The following is an 18724-nucleotide window of genomic DNA, read 5'->3' as shown; positions in this document are numbered from 1 at the left end:
AGCCTCTGCCTTCGGCTCAGGTCATGATCTCAGGGTCCTGGGATGGAGCCCCGCATGGGGCTCTCTGCTCAGCAGGGAGCCTGCTTCCCCCCCGCCCCCCGCCTCTCTGCCTACTTGTGATCTCTCTCTCTCTCTCTCTGTCAAATAAATAAATAAAATATTTTTAAAAAATGGCAAAGGTTATCTCCTTAATGTGCTACAATCTTTGAATAATGGAAGTTGGCAACCAAAAGCAATTCAGAAATTCAGTTTAGAATTAATGATTGTATCACAACGACACTGTCAGATTTAGATATTAAAATGTCATGGTTTTGATATTCCTGTATGGCTAGAGGGGTAATTAGAACACTTTTGGGGGAGGAATTTGCACTCTATCAAAATCCCCCTCTTTTATATAAATATTAAAAAGAAACATATACATATAAATTTATATTTACAAAAATATAAATTTTCATATTTTAAAAAAATATAAAACCAGACACTCACATAAGATTGATTGCTATGGCTTGTTTGTTTACTAAGCTCTACGCCTAATGTGGGACTGGAATTCATGACCCTGAGATCAAGAGTCACATGTTACACTGACTAAGCCAGCCAGGAGCCCCTAAATACTTTGGTTCTTAATCTTTGCTGTATCTCCTTGAGAATGATCTTTTTTTAATCCTCAGATTTAAGGAGTTCTTGATACCTCCCACCTTTCCACCTCCGAGGACCTAGTTTGAGACTCCTTGAGAATATTTATTATCCCTATACCTTACCTGTACATCTAGGATCATGGTTCTCAACCTGATGCATATTAGAATAACCTGGGAAATAAGTGGATTAAATTCCCAATCTAAACGCATACAGTGGGTGAATGGATAAAAAAATAAGATCCAGTGATATGCTGTCTACAAGAAACTCACTTCAGATCTAAAGACACACATGGGCTGAAGATGAAGGGATAGAAAAAGATATTCCATGTGAGTGGAAAGCAGGGGGTAGCTAAACTTGTATCAGACAAAACAGACTTTCAGTTAAAAATTGTGTCTAGGGGACATCTGGGTGGTTCAGTTCATTTGGGTGTCTGTCCAGAGTCCTGGGATCAAGTCCCGAATCAGGCTCCTTCTTCTTCTACCTCCTGCACCCTCTGCTTGTGCACAAACACTCTCTGATAAATAAAATCTTAAAACAAAAACACCTGTGTCTAGAAACAGAAAAGGTCATTATATAATGACAAAAGGACCAATTCAACAGAAGACGAGAGTTATAAATATATACATACCCAACGTCAGAGCACCTAGAGGTATAAAACCAATATTGACATATCTGAAGGGAGAAATTGACAACAACACAGTAACAGTAGGGGACTTCAAAATCCCCCTTAAAATAATTGCTAGAACGTCCAGACAGAAAAATCCATGAACAGCTGACTCAAAAAAACTACAGACCAAATGGACTTAACATATGGAAGCTTCCACCCGATAGCAGAAGAATACACATTCTTCTCAGTTGCACACAGAACATTCTCCAGGACAGATCACATGGTAGGTTCACAAAATAAGTCTTAACAAATTTAAAAAGACCAAAATCATTCCATGTATCTTTTCTGATCACACTGGAATAAAACTAGAAATCAGTAACAAAAATGGGAAATAGGCAAGTATGCGAAAATTAAACGACACACTCTTGAACAACCATTGGGTCAAAAAGGAAATCAAACGAGAATTTAAAAGTACCTGCGACAAAAGAAAATAAAAATATAACATACCAAAACTTACGGAATGCAACAAAAGCAGTACTAGGAGTAAAGAACTACATTAAAAAAAAAAATCCCCCAAAATATAACTTCATACCTCAAGGCTCCAGAAAAATAACAAATGAAGCCCAAAGTTTGCAGAAGAAAGGAAATAATAAATATTAGGCAAAAATAGATAAAAAAAAATAGATAAAAAGGAGAATTTTAAAAATAGGGGAAAAAAAACCCCTCTATAACGAAGTGAATTGTTTTTTTTTTAAAGATAAAAATCAACAAATGAGACAAAATGAAAAAAAAATTAGTAGCACCAATGAGAGGAAAAAAGAGGGAAAGCTCAAATCAGAAATGAAAGAGGAGACATTGTAACAGGTGTCTCAGAAATAAAAAGGATTATAAACAATTATACAGCAACAAATTGGGTAACTTAGAAGAAAAGGGTAAATTCCTAGAAACACATATAACCTCCCAAAATGGAATCAAGAAGAAACAGAAAACAAAAAACAGACCAATAAAAAAGGGGGTTTGAATCAGTAATCTAAGACCTCCCTTCACAGGTGGATTCTCCCAAATGTTCAATAAAGAATATTAATTCTTCTTAAACTCTTCCAAAAATAAAAGAAGGAATACTTCTGAACTCAATTTATGAGGTGAGCATCACCCTGATACCAAAACCAGACAAAGGTACCATGAGAAAACTAGAGGCCTGTATCCTTGATGAACACAGATGCAAAAATTCTCAGTAAAATACTAGCAAGCTGAATTTAACAGCACATTAAAAGAAGGATACACCAAAATCACATGGGATTTATCCCTGGGATGCAAGGATGGTTCAACATAAGCAAATCAATCAATGTGATATACCACAGTGATAAAATGAAAGAAAAAAAACACATGATCATCTCTATAGACACAATAAAAGAATATGACAAAGTTCAACATCCATGCATGATTTAAATTCTCAACATAAAAGGTATAAAAGGAACTTACCTCAATACAATAAAGGCCATATATGAAAAGCCCACAGTTGACATCATTATTTCTTGCTAATCAAAAAATTTTCCCTTCCAGAAAGCCAGACACCAGACCTTTTTGCCTTACTGAATATGTGATTTGAAGCCAGGGCAGAGGATTACAATCTCCTGTAATCATCAGGCCAATTCAATCTAAGAACTTACTCCAGTTCTACCTTCTTGTGAAACAGAATCCTTCAATCTTAGCAGAGAGATGCTGCTCTGGCAGCTGAAGGCCTTGCTCCCTGACAGCTCAGGTTGCAGAGAGACAAAAAGCAAATCCTGAAAGATCCCAACAGGCTTCTGTTCCAAAGTCTCAAACCAATAGCACGAGTACACACACAAAAACCAAAAGAAACAAAAAGACAAAGCAACGAGGATAATACTCACCCTGGTGGGAAACAACACAAAAAAGCAACAAGAAGCCATAGAGTCACTGAGCACTGGCCAAGTAAGAACAAGGTCCTGTGGCACACAGTCCTTTCCACTGACGAGTCCCTACTTTGTGCCAAGTTACAAATGCTGACTTGCACCATTTCCACAGCTACAACTGCCTGGGACTGCTGTCACCATTTCATGGATGACTGCTAATTAACCCGAAACCCCGAGATTAAATAACTTGCCCAAGGTCAGAAGGCAGAGGAACAGGCATGCTCTTTTCAGACAGGTGAGCTGCATCAAAAGATGATGAGCAGGTACCGAGGATCCTGATAATGATGGCATTTAACACTGATTGATGATTATGTTCTACTAAATGTTAAAATACAGAGCTATCCAAACTGCTACTGGAGAAGACAGAAAAGAGTTAAACATACAAACTGAAACATAATTGTTAGAAGCAAATACAGATATATTTTTAAATAATTTATTTTATTTATTTTTTAAAGAAGGTGGGGAGAGAGAGGAAGAGAGAGAAAATCTCAAGCAGGCCCCACACCCAGTGCAGAGCCTGACACAGGGCTCGATCTCACAACCCTGAGATCTGGACCTGAGCCACAATCAAGAGTGAGATGTTCAACTGACTGAGCAACCCAGGCACCCCAAACCAGATAAACTTTTAAATGATCTTGAGGTTTGTCTCCCTCTCTGGTTTTGTCTTGTTAATCTCAGGAAACAAACCAAGGGTTGCTGGAGGGGAGGGAAGTGAGGGGATAGGGAGCTGGGTGATGGACACTAGGGAGCAGATGTGTTGTGGTGAGTGCTGTGTGTTGTATAAGACTGATGAATTACAGACCTGTACCCCTGAAACAAATAATACATTATATGTTAGTAATAATAAAAAAATAAACAATCTTGACATGGAAAATTTCCTAAGAATGAAACAAACTCCAGAAACTATAAAGAAAAAGGATACATAGGGAGAAGGAAGAAAATTTAAAAAATATATACATCACAGAAAAAGAAAAACACAATCTGGATAAAAATATTTACCACACATCTGACAAAGGCCTATTCCTTTACCAAGGGCTCTTATAAGGAAAATAAGCCAAAAGAATATGAATAGGCAGTTTAAAAAAAAAAAGTCCACAAGGTCAAACACAAAAAGATGGTCAACATCAGTCATGATTTAAAAAATGAAAATCAAAACAATAGCATCTGATTTTTTTACTTATTAGAGTTACAAGGCCTTAAAAAATCTGAATATACAAGATATAGATAACCTGGCAGAGTTTCGGGAGAGCAATTTAGCTCTCTATACTACCTGGAAGGTAGAACTATTTTCAAAACACTGCCAACGTAAGTTATAAAGAATATGATAAATAAGATGCAAGCAATGTGTATAGTATAATCTCATTTATCTAAAAAAATTTTTTTTAGATCTATACCAAAGCCAGACAAAGACATCACAAGGAAACTTACAAATAGTCCTCATGAACACAGATGGAAAAAATCCCTAACAAAATATCAGCAAATCATATCCAGCAATATATAAAAAGGTTCATACATCATGACCAAGTGGGGTTTACCCCAGAAATGCAAGGTTGGCTCAATATCTGAAACTCAAGGTAATACACCATATAATGAACAAAATCACACAATCTTCACAAAGAAAAAGCACTTGACAAAATCCAAACATATTCATGATAAAACCTCTGGACAGGGATGCCTGGGTGGCTCAGTCGGTTAAGTGGCTGCCTTCGGCTCAGGTCATGATCTCAGGGTCCTGGGATCGAATCCCGCATTGGGCTCCTTTCTCAGCGGGGAAGCTGCTTCTCTCTCTGCCTCTGTCTGCCACTCTGCCTGTATGCTCTCTCTCTCTCTCTGATAAATAAATAAAATTTTTTAAAAAACCAAACAAACCAAAAAAACCAAAAAACCAAAAAAACAAAAAAAAAACCTCCGGAAAAATTAATAGAAAGGAACTTCCTCAATCAGATAAAGAGCAGCTATAAAAAACCCACAGCCAACATCATATTTAATGGCCAAAGACTAAATGTTTCGCCCTAAGATGATTGACAAAGCAAAGATGTCCACTCTTACCATTTCTATTCAACATTGTGCTATATAAATGCAAATAATGTGCACTGAAGCAAATAATTCATTAATTAAAGGCACCCATACTGAAAAAAAGTAAGAAGCTTTTATTTGTAGATCACATATCTTATATTTAGAAAATCCTAAGGAACCTCCAGAACAACTACCAGAACTAATAAAGTGAGTAAGGTCAGAAACTACAAGATCAACATATAAAAATTAATTGTATTTCCACATACTAGCAACAAACAACCCCAAAATTAAATTAAGAAAATAACTCCGGGGCATGTGGGTGACTCAGTTGGTTAAGCTGCTGCCTTCAGCTCAGGTCATGATTTCAGGGTCCTGGGATCAAGCCCTCCATCGGGCTCCCTGCTCAGCAGAGAGCCTGCTTCTCTCTCTCCCTTTGCCTGCCACTCTGCTTACTTGTGCTATTTCTCTGTCAAATAAATAAATAAATAAATAAAATCTTTAAAAAACGAAAATAAAAAAAGAAAATAGCTCCATTTATAATAACTTCAAAAAGAATAAGATATTTAGGAATAAATTTTTTTTTTTTAGGAATACATTTTTTTTAAAGATTTTATTTATTTATTTGACAGAGAGAGAGAGAGAGAGAGAGAGAGACATTGAGAGAGCGAATACAAGCAGGAGAAGCAGGCTTCCAACCAAGTAGGGAGCCCAATGTGGGGCTGGATCCCAGGATGCTGGGATCATGACCCGAGCCAAAGGCAGACATTTAACGACTGAGCCACCCAGGTGTCCCTAGGAATAAATTTTTTAAAAAGACCTGTATACCAAAAATTACAAAACATTCTATGTAACTGGAGAGACATTCCATTTTCATGGATTGGAAGATTCAATATGGATAGGATGGCAATTCTTCCCAAACTGATTCAAGGCAATCCCTATCGAAAGCTCCGCAGGCTTTTTTATAGAAACTGACAAGTTAACCCTAAAATTATTTGGAAACACAAAGGGCCCATAACATCCAAAACAACTTTTAAAAATAACAAATTCTAAGCTTATTGTATTTCTAAGCTTATTATAAAGCTATAGTAATCAAGACAGTGTGGTAAGGATATGCATAAAGATCAAGGGGACAGAATGAAAAGTCCAGAAATAAATCTGTATGTTTATAGTAAATCGATTTTCAACAAGTTGCCAGGGCAATTCAATAGGGAACGGGCAGCCTTTTCAACAAACGGTTCTTGGACATTTGGGTAGCAGCATGCTAAAGGAACCTCGCACCACACACAAAAATTAACCAAAATGTATCTTAGACCTAAACAGACAAGCAAAAACTATAAAACTTCTATAACAGTTACGAGAAAATCTTTGTGACCTTGAGTTAGGCAAAGATGTTTTAGATATAACACCAATAGCACAATCTATATTTAAAAAACTGATAAAACGGATTTCATCAAAATTTAAAACTTTTACCCTTCAAAACATATCATTAAGAAAATGAAAGACAGGGACCAAGAGGATATTATGCTAAGTGAAATAAGTCAAACAATGACAAATATCATATGATTGCACTTATACATAGAATCTAAACAACAGGGATGCCTGGGTGGTTCACTCGTTTAAGCAGCTGCCTTCAGCTCAGGTCATGATCCCAGCGTCCCGGGATCGAGTCCCGAACCTGGCTCCTTGCTCATTGGGGAGCCTGCTTCTCTCCGCCTCTGCCTGCCCCTCTGCCTGGCTTGTACATACTCTCTCTCTCTCTAACAAATAAATAAATAAAATCTTAAAAAAAAAAAGAATCTAAACAACAAAACAAATGAATAAACAAAATAGAAACAGACTCAAATACAGAGAACAAACCAACGGTTGCCAGAGGAGGTGGGCTGGGGGGATGGGCAAAGTAGGTGAAGGGGATTAAGAGGTACAAACTTCTATCTATAACATAAGTCTAGGAGTGCCTGGGTGGCTCAGTTGGTTAAGCGTCTGCCTTCAGCTCAGGTCATGAGTCCAGGGTCCTGGGATCAAGCCCCACTTCAGGTGCTCTACTCAGTGGGGAGCCTATTTCTCCCTCTCCCTCTGCCTGCCGTCCCCCCTGCTTGTGCTCTCCCTCTATCTATAATCAATAAATAAAATCTTAAAAAATTACATAAGTAAAGTCATGAGAATGTAAAGTATGGCATAAGAAATATAATTAAAAATACTGTAATATTATAATATCTTTATATGATGACAGGATAACTACACTTACATTTCTATGCATTTTCCAACATGTATTATGTGTGCATTTTCTAACATATATAAAATATCATATCACCATGTTATACAACTGAAACTAATATATTGTATATCAGTTATACTTCAATTTTTTAAAATTAAAAAAAAAAAAAGAAAATGAAAGGCCACAGACTAGAAGAAAACTCTTTGTAAATCATATATCTGACAGAGGACTTGTATCCAGAATTCATAAAAAATTCTTACAGGGGCACCTAGGTGGCTCAGTGAGTTAAGTGTCTGCCTTTGACTCAGGTCATGATCCCAGGTTCCTGGGATCGAGCCCTGCGCTGGGCTCCCTGCTCAGTGGGAAGTGTGCTTCTCCCCTTCCCTCTGCTGCTTATTCTACTTGTGCTCTGTCTCTCTCTCTCTCTCTCTCTCAAATAAAAAAATAAAATAAGACCTAAAAAAAAAAAAATTCTACAACTTGACGATAAAACAAACAACCCAATTTAAAAAACAGGCAAGGGGAGCCTGGGTGGCTCAGTGGGTTAAAGCCTCTGCCTTCAGCTCAGGTCACGATCCCAGGGTCCTGGGATCGAGCCCCACATAGGGCTCTCTGCTCCACAGAGAGCCTGCTTCCTCCTGACTCTCTGCCTAGTTGTGATTTCTCTCTGTCAAATAAATTATTAAAAAAAAAAAAAAAACAGGCAAAAGATCTGTATACACATTTCACCAAAGAAGGTATACAACTGGGTAATAAACACATGAGATGGTGTTCAGTATCATTCGTCATTAGGGAAATGCAAACCAAAACCACAATGAGGCACGGCACACATCTATGAGAATGGCTAACCTCAAAAACACACATAGTAACAAGTGTGGACAAAGATAGAGAAACTAGAACCCTCACATACTGATGGGAATATAAAGTGGTACAGCTGGGAAAGTCTGGCAGTATCTTTAAAAAGTTCAACATAGGGGCACCTGGGTGGCTCAGTGGGTTAAAGCCTCTGCCTTCGGCTCAGGTCATGATCCCAGGGTCCTGGGATGGAGCCCCACATTGGGCTCTCTGCTCAGCGGGGAGTCTGCTTCCCTGTCTCTCTCTGCCTGCCTCTCTGCCTACTTGTGATCTCTGTCTGTCAAATAAATAAATAAAATCTTAAAAAAAAAAAGTTAAACATAAACATGCTACCTAGCAATTCCAATCCTAGGCATTTACCCAAGAGAAGAGGAAATAGTTGTCCATACAAAGCCTTGTACATGAATATTCCTAATTGCTTTGATCAAAAAGTCCAAAGCTGGAAACAATCCAAATACCTATCAACTGGTGAAGGGAGAAACAAAATGCAGTACGGTCATCCAATGGAATAGTATTCAGCAATAAAAAGAAGTTAACTACCAATTCCTCTTACAGCACTGATGAACCCCATAAAATGTATGCCAAGTTAATGAAGCCAGATGCAAAAGTCTATATGGTGTATGATTCCACTTATGTGAAATGCCCAAGAAAGGCAAATCTAGAGACAGAAAGATCAGTGGTTGGCTGGTGTGGGAGCAGGGAATGACTCCAAGTATCAACCCCTTGGCTGTAAGGGAACCTGTTGGGGGGACAGAAATGCTCTAAACTTTGTGTTATTGAGATGATGATTGCACAAGTCTATACATTCACTAAAATTGAATGAAGCATATTCATTGAACTAATTTAACTGAATTAAATTAAGAAAATAGCTCCATTTATAATAACTTCAAAAAGAATAAGATATTTAGGAATAATTTTTTTAAAGATTTTATTTATTTGACAGAGGGAGAGAGACACTTAAAATCAGTCATTTGGGGGTGGCTGAGTGGCTCAGGTGAGTACTGGGTGGCTCAGTGGCTGGGTGGCTCTGCCTTCAGCTCAGGTCATGATCCCAGGGCCCTGGGATCGAGCCCCACATCAGGCTTTCTGCCCCATGGGAAGCCTTCTTCCTCCTCTCTCTCTGCCTGCCTCCCTGCCTACTTGGGATCTCTGTCTGTCAAATAAATAAATAAAATCTTAAAAAAAAAAAATCAGTCATTTGAATGACAAATTAATGAACTATAGTCATTGAACTATACACTTAATATATGTGCTGCCGAAGCGAGCACTGAACTATACACTTAAAATCAGTCATTTTATGGTGTTAAATGACACCTTTATAAACCTGAAAAAAAAAAAAAAACAAACCAGCTCAAACTTCCTGTGACTCCTTCACTTCTTTATCTCTGCAGCCCAGACAGCCTGATAGAAGGATGTTTGACCCATAGTTCGTTTCTGTAAGGAAGTTGTGTTGTAGCAAAATACCTGCTTCTTGGGAAATTCCTTTGTATCTTCCTTTAATTTTCAACTGATCATCATAAGAACTTTCATGCGAAGTTCAGTCTGAAAAGCCAATTAATTATTTAGCAAATGCCTGTTCAGAGCCAAGAAAGGAGTGGGAGTCCTAAAATGCGAACCAGCCCATTCAACATTATTTTGCTTCACTTGGTTTTCAAGTCACGAGACAGCAAAGGCTGCAGGTCAAGAAGCAAGGTGATAGCAATCTAGAAGCCCTTCATGCTGTAATCTAACACCCCATCAATGGCAAAGATATGGGTGACCTGGAAAGTTACAAAGCTCAAGAGACCCAAGAATCAAGGTCTTGCCCTCCCTATCTAGTTTATTCTCGGGAGGCTGAGCATGCAGAAAAAACTCTCCCAACAGCCTAGCAATGAACTGCTAGGACTAAAAAGCATGCCTCACCTCCTAAAATTTGCTCCATCCGGTTTAAAAGGTGTGAACAATGAAACTTCTTTAAAAAAAAAAAAAAAAAGAAAGAAAGAAAGAAAAAAAAGCTTCCTCCTGTGAACTAAAAATTTGTTCATTCACTCACATTTCTCTGTGGGCAGAAGTTAACCTTCTTTTCTCTTCCGGAGTCCCCTGCCTTGCAGTCTTCTTTCCCATATATAGCATCACTTAGCAATTGAGTCTGGCCTGTCTGGACCAGCCTTTCTGGTTCCTGGTTCCTATCCACACATTTCCCGCTGCAAAAGCAGCAGCTTTCTCAACAGTAAGCTAGATTCTTCTATTTCTTTCTCAGAGGCACAGTCACCATTTTAAGACCATGTAGTAACTGGTCCCCAGATTAAGAAAAAAAGAAAAAAGAAAGAAAAAGGCTGTGGGGCACAGTTTGCCAACAGTTAACTGAAATCAATTGCCCAATCAGTTAGAGCTCCCCTAGACTTCAACCACACATGCAAGAAGACTAATGACAGCTCAGGACCACTTACAAACAGCCTCCATGGAGCTAAAGAAGTCACAGAGGAAAAAAGAAAAAGGTGGGGGAGAGAACCAAATTAGACACAGGAGACTGAAAATGTAGCCTTTATTTCAGAGCCCAGAGATACAGAGTTGCCGTTGAGCAGAGATACATAGACTCCAAGCTGTTCTTTGGGAGCAGGGAAAACTAGCAGCCAGCTGCCGAAGTCCAAGTGAAAGTTATAACTACGGTCACCAAGCAACAGACAACCGGACCTAAGCCCTGAGGCCAGAAAGGGCAGAAATAAAACACAAGAACTGCACTGACCTTCCCTCTCCCCTTTGCGCATTTGCAAAAGAACGCTCTGTTAATTGAAGCAACTGACTCTGGAATACTTCAAACCTCGGAATAGAAAAACTACAGAGAGCTCTCTTTGTGCCAGGTGCTCTCATCTCATATTTTATTAATAATCACACCAATTCTTTGAGGACAGTGTCACCCCTCGTTTCAAAAGTAAGGAAACTGATTTGGTATGGGAAAGTAAGTTCTGAAAATGGATGGTGGTGAGGGTTGGACGACAGCGTGAACGCAATGAAAGCCACCGGACTGTACATTTCAAAAACTTAAAGTGATACCTTTTGTTATATGTGTATTTTACCACACACTCACAAAGATTTTTAAAATGGTTAACTGCGGCAATCACAGTATTGGATGCTAGCTCAGGTCCTTAGACCAAGCCTCAGTTTCTTCACCTGCAAAATGGGCTTTCATAGGCATCACATGGAATATTGGATGGGCATATGGTTTAGCAACTGAAATGCATTGTTTGAGCAGAAATTTTCCCCTTGAAGTTAGGTAGGTCACGTGGGAGATTACCACACACCCTTACCAGCTTTTGAATCAGCACATCAGGGTAGGAAACACTTTATAAGGAGACTATCTTATACAGGGGTTGCAAATTCAAACACTTACCAGGACCTTCCCTGCAAGTGACCTAAATGGTGAGACTGCTCCAGAGTGAAACAGGAGGGCCCCGAGGAGGAAGCGATGAGCTGGGCCCTGCGTGGGGAATGCCCCTGACAGGGTATCTGGGCCCAAAATCTCAACAGAAAATGAAAACCCAGAAGCTTTTAAATGTGAAATCTCCCAATTAAATGCTGGCAACCAACTCAAAAACTTTTAGGTCCGGTGCCAGTCAAAACCAAACCAAACCAAATCAAACCAACCTACCCCAAATCAAGTCCACGTAAGATGTGGCCCACGGACTGCCGAACTTACAGCATCTAATGTACTATGAGTAGCAACTGAGGCCCAGAGATAGTAAGTGACTTGCCAGGGCACCCAAACTCACTTCTAAATTGTCTTAAGAATTCAGTTCCAACTTGTGCTTTGATTTTGTTTTTTAAGAACTGCTAAGAGCACTTAGCATATCCTCTGAATACAAAACCTGGGGACTTCAGACACTGGGAGGCCTGTCAGTTTAATGCTCAGGCATAGGTGAGAAATCACGTTAGGAAGGTAGAGAAGGAAGCAATGAAGAGGACTGAGATGGAACTGAGAAGTCCTGGATGTCCCCCAATAGTTCCCTATTTGGGAAACACTAGTGTCAGCAAATGGTTCAGGGATCAAAGCAGATTGGGCGGTGGTAGGTGGCTATCACTCGTCTGTGGCCAGATGGCCCTGCTCATCCTGGGTCCTTCCCACCTTCCTGCCAGTGCCCAGAGATCAAAACTCGACCTTCTCCGACATTCTGCGACTTGTTTCTTTAATGCCAAGATCAAAAGGGAACTTTTGTCCAAGTTGTAAAAGAGAAACCAAGAGGCAACTTAATGTTGTCTCAGTCTCCTCTGTACTTCCTGAGAGGATGAAGGCCCTCCTTTAAAGGGAATGCTCAGAGAAACACATCTGAACCAGGGCCTGGTGTTGGCACCTTAGCTCCAAGGACACAGTGGCTCCTGTAGAATTCATGCCAGTAGGGCAACTGGAGAGATCAAAGAAGACAGCACAACCAACAGACAGCAGCCTGGAAAGACTACAGAAACTATGACCACGGAAAACAAACTTAAATTCGAGTGTTCAAAACTACAGAATTTTCAATCTGAAATTTTGAAACCATCAAGTCTAAACCTTCATTTCATATATGACATATGTGGCTACAGACCAAAAAGCCAAAGTGATTTGCCCCAGGCCACATGGTGATCAGTGTCAGTGCTGGGACTAAGCTCTATACTGCTGACTCCCAATCCAAAACGTGAGGCCCAGACAAGATGACAACTGCCCACACATGGGACTGGTGGCAGAGTGCAGGCCTCCTGCCTCCTGTTCCAGTCCTCTACCGTCCAGACCTTGCCATGAAAAAAAGTTCCTAGGCTTCTGACTGGGGCTTTGGGGGGTGCCTAGCCCTGCCTCCATCTGCTCAAATGAGTCTTTTGGTCATTCAGTCCATTTCCCTAGCCCTGGACTGGATCAAACCCAAATAATCTCAGAATACTGTCAACTGACCTGGCAATTCTACTCCTAGGTATATGCCCAAGAGAACTGAAAATATGTGTTCCCAAAGAAACACATACGTGCACATAAATATTCACAATAACATTCACAACCGCCAAAAAGTAGGGGGGAAAAAAAAAGTCCCAATGTCCACCAACAGATGAAAGGCTAAACAAAATGTGGTGTATTTGCACAATGGAATATTATTCAGCCATAAAAAGGAATGAAGTACTGACTCATGCTATAACATGAACTTTGAGAACATTATGCGGTCCTAAAAAAAGAAATTTAAAAGGCCAGATACAAAACACCACATATTCTATGATTCCAGTTATATAAAATGTCCAGAATAGGCAAATCTTATACAGACAGAAAGGAAATCAGTAGTTGCCAGGGACTGAGGAGAGTGAGGAGTGGGAAGTGACTGCTAAAGGATCTCTTTTTGGGTGGTGAAATGTTCTAGAAGTAAATGGTGGTGAAGGTTGCACAACTTTGTGACTAAATGAAAAACCACTACACTGTCTACTTCAAAAAGGTAAATTTTGGGGTATATGAATTATATCCAACAAAGAAAGGAAAAAGATAAAACCCGGACAGAATGGACAAAAATAGATCTGAGAGAAGCACACAGTTTTAGCCTCCAAATGGAGGTTTCTGGACTCCTGTGATGCCTACAAATTGTATTCAGAGGACACTTCCCATGTTCCACCAAAATAATATTCCCCAAAGCATATGCCATCTGCTCAGTATTTCCATAAAGAATGAGGTATGTGGGGTGTCTGGGTGGCTCAGTGGGTTAAAGCCTCTGCCTTTGGCTCAGGTCATGATCTCAGGGTCCTGGGATCGAGCCCCACATCGGGCTCTCTGCTCAGCAAGGAGCCTGCTTCCTCCTCTCTCTCTGCCTGCCTCTCTGCCTACTCGTGATCTCTATCCAATAAATAAATAAAATCTTAAAAAAAAAAAAAAAAGAATGAGATATGAGCCTGCTTCTCACCTAAGACCCAGGTGTCTCAACTCAGTGTCCTGTAACTTTATAAAGTCACCTAAATCCACGGTAGGAGGAAAGCAGGAAAACTGCAGAGAACTTCTGTTGACACCAATTAAATCCCGCAGGAAAACTGGAGAGAACTTCTGCTGACACCAGCTAAATCCCCCACTACGTTGGGAGAAGTCCCGTCCTGCAGGTTTAGGAAACACCCACTGTGCTAACACACCTGACAGGTGGCAGACAGCCCAAGCCCCGAGGAAGAAGGGCCATTGACTAAGAAAAGCGAGGGAGGGAAAAGCCCATAAACTATCTCTAGAAACTTGAAGCCATGACCCTAACTTTCTTCTTTTTTAAAGATTTTATTTATTGGAGAGACAGAGAGCACGAGCCAGGGAAGTGGCAGCCAGAGGGTGACCAGTAGGCTTCCCTCTGAGTGGGATCATGACCTGAGCCGAAGGTAGCAAAGCTACCCAGGCGCCCCCTAACTTTTAAAACATAAAGGGCAATACAAAAACCCAGCTTGTTCCCACGGTCACTGAATCCACTACCATAGTTCCTCTCTGGCTGTATGAATTGCCACAGAAACTCATATACCCAAAGCAGATCCACCCCACCCCCCACCCCCACTGCTTGTGAAAGAGTTACTGTATACGAGGATGTGGGGACGGTTCTGACTTCCATGTAATAAAGTGCTTGACACAGGTCAAACTCAAGTCTATCTGTGATCCCACTTTGCCTGTTACACAAATCCTTCGGTAATAAATTCACTACTGCAATGTACATATTATATCCTCAGTTTCTTAAAATCCGTTACTATACCCACCACGAAAGCACAGGGCAATACTCGGGTTTCACAACATACACTGGATCACCGCGCTTTCCACTGAGCTTACAATAAAATCCCAACTCCTTGTCATGGTCTTCCACAGGCTGAAAGCAAGTTGGCTCCCCAACGTAATGTTCTGGAGGTGTGGGAAGGGGAAGCGCCCTAATGGAACAGTCTATTTCAAAAGGCAACCCAGAGACTTGGAACTGTAGAGGATGATCCACTGCAATTAAAGGCGTGCTTTTAGTAACACAGCTGCTCTTGCCTCTCTCCAGTTTCATCCTGCATCAATCCCACCCCTCACCGTGCTTCAGCCCCTCGAGCCTTCTGTGTTCCTCAAATACACCAAGCTCTTTCCCATACTGGTCCTTTTACACTTGTGATTTCCTTTGCGAGGAACACTCTTACTCTTTGCTTGGCTGGTTCCTTCTTGTCAGTCAGGTCTCAACTCACGTCACCTCTGAAAAGACTTCTCTGACCATTTAATCCAAAGTAGTTCTGTCACGCCATTGCCCCCAATCGCAAGCACTTCGCCTTGCTGTCTTCACAGCATTCACCGCCAGCTGACGTTATCTCGTCCATCTACTTGTTTACTTGTTCACCACCTGTCTCCACAGACTAGAAAAAGCTCTACAACGCTGGGCATCTTAACCCTCTACTTCGCAACTACACTCCTGGTCTTGGCACCGAGCAGGCACTTGTATATTTGTTGATTACATCAAATTGTGCCAGAAATATGTTTTGCCCCCTTACTACCTCTTAAAAACCTCGGGGGACGCCTGGGTGGCTCAGTTGGTTGAGCCGCTGCCTTCAGCTCAGGTCATGATCCCGGCGTCCTGGGATCGAGTCCCACATAGGGCTCCTTGCTCAGCGGGAGCCTGCTTCTCCATCTGCCTCTGCCTGCCACTCTGTCTGCCTGTGCTTACTCTGACAAATAAATAAATAAAATCTTTAAAAAAACAAAACAAAACAAAAAACCTCGGAACTGGGCAGGAATTACCCAGTGCAATGCTATAAATGCCACTTTATTGAACTTTTTCCCTATGGCAAGGCGGGGTGTGACTTTTCCTGCTTCATTCATTTTTTTTTTTTTTTTTTTTAAAGAAAGGGAGAGATCACAAGTAAGCAGAGAGGCAGGCAGAGAGAAGGGGAAGGAGGCTTCCCGCTGAGCAGAGTGCCCGATTCGGGGCTCGATCCAAGGATGCCAAGATCATGACCTGAGCCAAAGGCTGAGGCCCAACCCACGGAGCCACCCAGGTGCCCCTTTCCTGCTTCATTCTTATACCATTCTTGTTCTCAATGTGGTCCAGAAAAAAATTTGGTTTCAACATATCACTCATGGTTTAAACTGAAGTCTGAGACCACAGAAATCAGGCAAGGCTGGGAAATCTTTCACCCGACCTCAGGTTCTAAATGAAGAATCCCTCATTAAACAAAAAGGATGTTATCTGTTGGTTAACAGAAGAAGGGAAATTCATTGTCGCCAAGAATCTACCCTTCTTTGAAGAAAGCCAACACCAAAGAATTTAAATAAGAATATGCCTTTGCTAAAGTCAATTGTCAGCCTCCTTTTCCCCTGTGTTTTCCTTTGCATTCATTTCTGGGATGAAATTATCTGCTGAGGAAGCAACATATAGGAAGATGTAGAAAAATCACTCTGGACAAAGTGACTTCAATTCTGGTTCTGGTCTCTTGACAAGCAGAATGTGAGCTGAGCTTCTGCAAGAAAGGCCACTCCTTCATAGGTCTGCTTCCAGGGTTCTGTATAGGAGCCAGTAAGTTCTGACCCACTTTCCAGACACAGCTCTTTCACCTGCATCCTTACCCACGCAGAGCCTCCATCCTAACAAGCTCCATTCTAATGAACCTTTTTCCTAAAGAGCTGTGTGGCCCTGCAGGGGCACCCAAGGGAGAGGCAGCCAGACAAGGTGATTTTCAAAACGTAGTTCACAGATCACCTGCATCATAATCACTGGAGGGCTTATAAAAGTGCAGATTCCTGGTCATCACTTAAACCTACAGAATTAGAACTTTGGGAGTGGGGCTCAGGAAACCGCATTTTTAACAGGCTCCCCACACACACCCCGAGAGTCTTATGCACAGTGAAGTTTGAGAACCAATGGGATAAAAGCTCCCCAGGAGAGAGGCAGATTTAGAGAAGACTGCATAAATGTTTAGAAAGGGTCTGGAGATAGAAAATGGAGGAGAGGGGTGTAAGGGCATGTTCCAGGGTAGCGGCAGTCAAGGTCTGTGCGCGGTGGGAACAGTTGTTGAAGGTGGACATGAGAACAGGGATCTGGAAAGGATCTGAGACGGGGCTTGGGCTGGGACGCTGGTCAGAGGTGAGGTCGCATCCGCGGACTGGTCAGGATGGAAAGGCGGAAGGCAAAGAGCAAAGTCTGGACGTAAGGAGGAGGAGCGAAGGTGGGAATAATAGGGGGCTCTTCGGAGGGATCGGGGCTGGGAAATGAGAATTAGAAAAAGGGGGTGACAAGAGGCGGAGACCAAAGCAGTAATAGGAACCGGCGGAAACAGTAACCGAGACCTTTCCTCAGACCCAGTGCCTCCCCCAAAACTCCGGGCCTTGACAAGCCTGAGTGTGGGGCCAGGGTCGGGGAGGGGGAGCTTGGGAGAGACAAGCCCAGTCAGGGACGTCCCTCATGCCTGAGCTAGGGGTCCCGGAGGTGGCTCGGGCCAGGCATGGGGCGCTGGAAGGTCCTGGGATGCCCCGGAGGGCCCCGCTCCAGCTCTGGCTCCCAGAGTCTCCTTCACTCACCATCGCTGCCGCCATCTTGGATCCACGTGTCGCCGTAATGACGTCAGCGGAAGTGGTGTTTCCCTGGTTACGAAGTTTAACTCCGTTGGGTGCTGTCTGGCTTCAAACTCTCCTGTAGTCGTGGTCAGTGGAGGGGCGAGAAGACTTCGCTCCTGATGGGCAGCCTAGTCTGGGCAGTGAGGTCGCTGATTAGGTGACGAGCTGATGGTGTAGCTATGGGAGCCATATTAACTCCTGGCAGAAACTCCGCCTTTTCCTCCTCCCCGCCCCTCCCCCCGCATTGTGGCTATCGAGGGTGTGCGTAAGTGCACCGGTTCTCTGGGCGCCATCTTTACTATTGGCAGAAGGACCCGTTGCCAGGGTTACCTGAGGCCTTGATTTGATGAGTGGGATTGGTACCAGGGTTCCAATAGAAGTCCAACTCCGGGAATAATTTGTAACTAAATATATAATTTGCCTGACTACTTTATATCCTCTCTAACAGATTGTAACCCCTGTAAGGGTAGGATCCTGTCTTTTATTTAACCCTATTCTCATTGGCAAAATGGGTAGGGGATTATAATAAGTTTATGATGAGGATTCAATGACATAATGTTACATAGTATGTGTTCAATAAATAATTGTCATTATACATATATGTATACTTCTTCGGATAGATGGCAAGAGCCCAATACAATGCACTACTTTTTTTTTTTTTAAGATTTTATTTATTTATTTGACAGAGAGAGAGTACAAGTAGGCAGAGCAGCACGGAGAGGGAGAAGCAGGCTCTCCCCAGAACAGGAGATGTTCTGTGGGGCTCTATCCCAACACCCTGGGATCATGACCTGAGCAGAAGGCAGCCGCTTAACCGACTGAGCCACCCAGGCACCCCAATACACTAATTATTAAAGAAACGAATGAAAAACTGTGTATTTAGTAGAGGAAGACATCCTGGAATGTGAACCTCACCATGGTCTGGTTAGCTAAGAGTGTGACCG

General features: G+C 41.7%; 1 protein-coding gene across 5 annotated transcripts in view; it reads right to left on the bottom strand.

The window, feature by feature from the left end:
• TM9SF4 (transmembrane 9 superfamily member 4) overlaps positions 1–17952 on the bottom strand; it is a 51067-nt gene extending 33115 nt beyond the window's left edge. For 2 of the 5 annotated variants that reach the window (XM_047745189.1, XM_047745191.1), the window contains exon 1: positions 17745–17952. In XM_047745189.1, the coding sequence (XP_047601145.1) occupies positions 17745–17759 (15 nt within the window). In that variant the 5' untranslated portion in view covers positions 17760–17952. Of the gene's footprint in view, positions 1–8591; positions 8614–9730; positions 9752–16781; positions 16900–17744 lie in introns of those variants that run through there. The other 3 variants (XM_047745190.1, XM_047745192.1, XM_047745188.1) reach the window with 3 other exon arrangements.
• Between the last annotated feature and the right edge of the window lie 772 nt (positions 17953–18724).

This window comes from Lutra lutra, chromosome 9, assembly GCF_902655055.1.
Source record: "Lutra lutra chromosome 9, mLutLut1.2, whole genome shotgun sequence".
In the NCBI taxonomy this organism is placed as follows: domain Eukaryota; kingdom Metazoa; phylum Chordata; class Mammalia; order Carnivora; family Mustelidae; genus Lutra; species Lutra lutra.
Note: the sequence above shows the minus strand (reverse complement) of the source record. Positions and strands in the feature narration are given on the sequence as shown.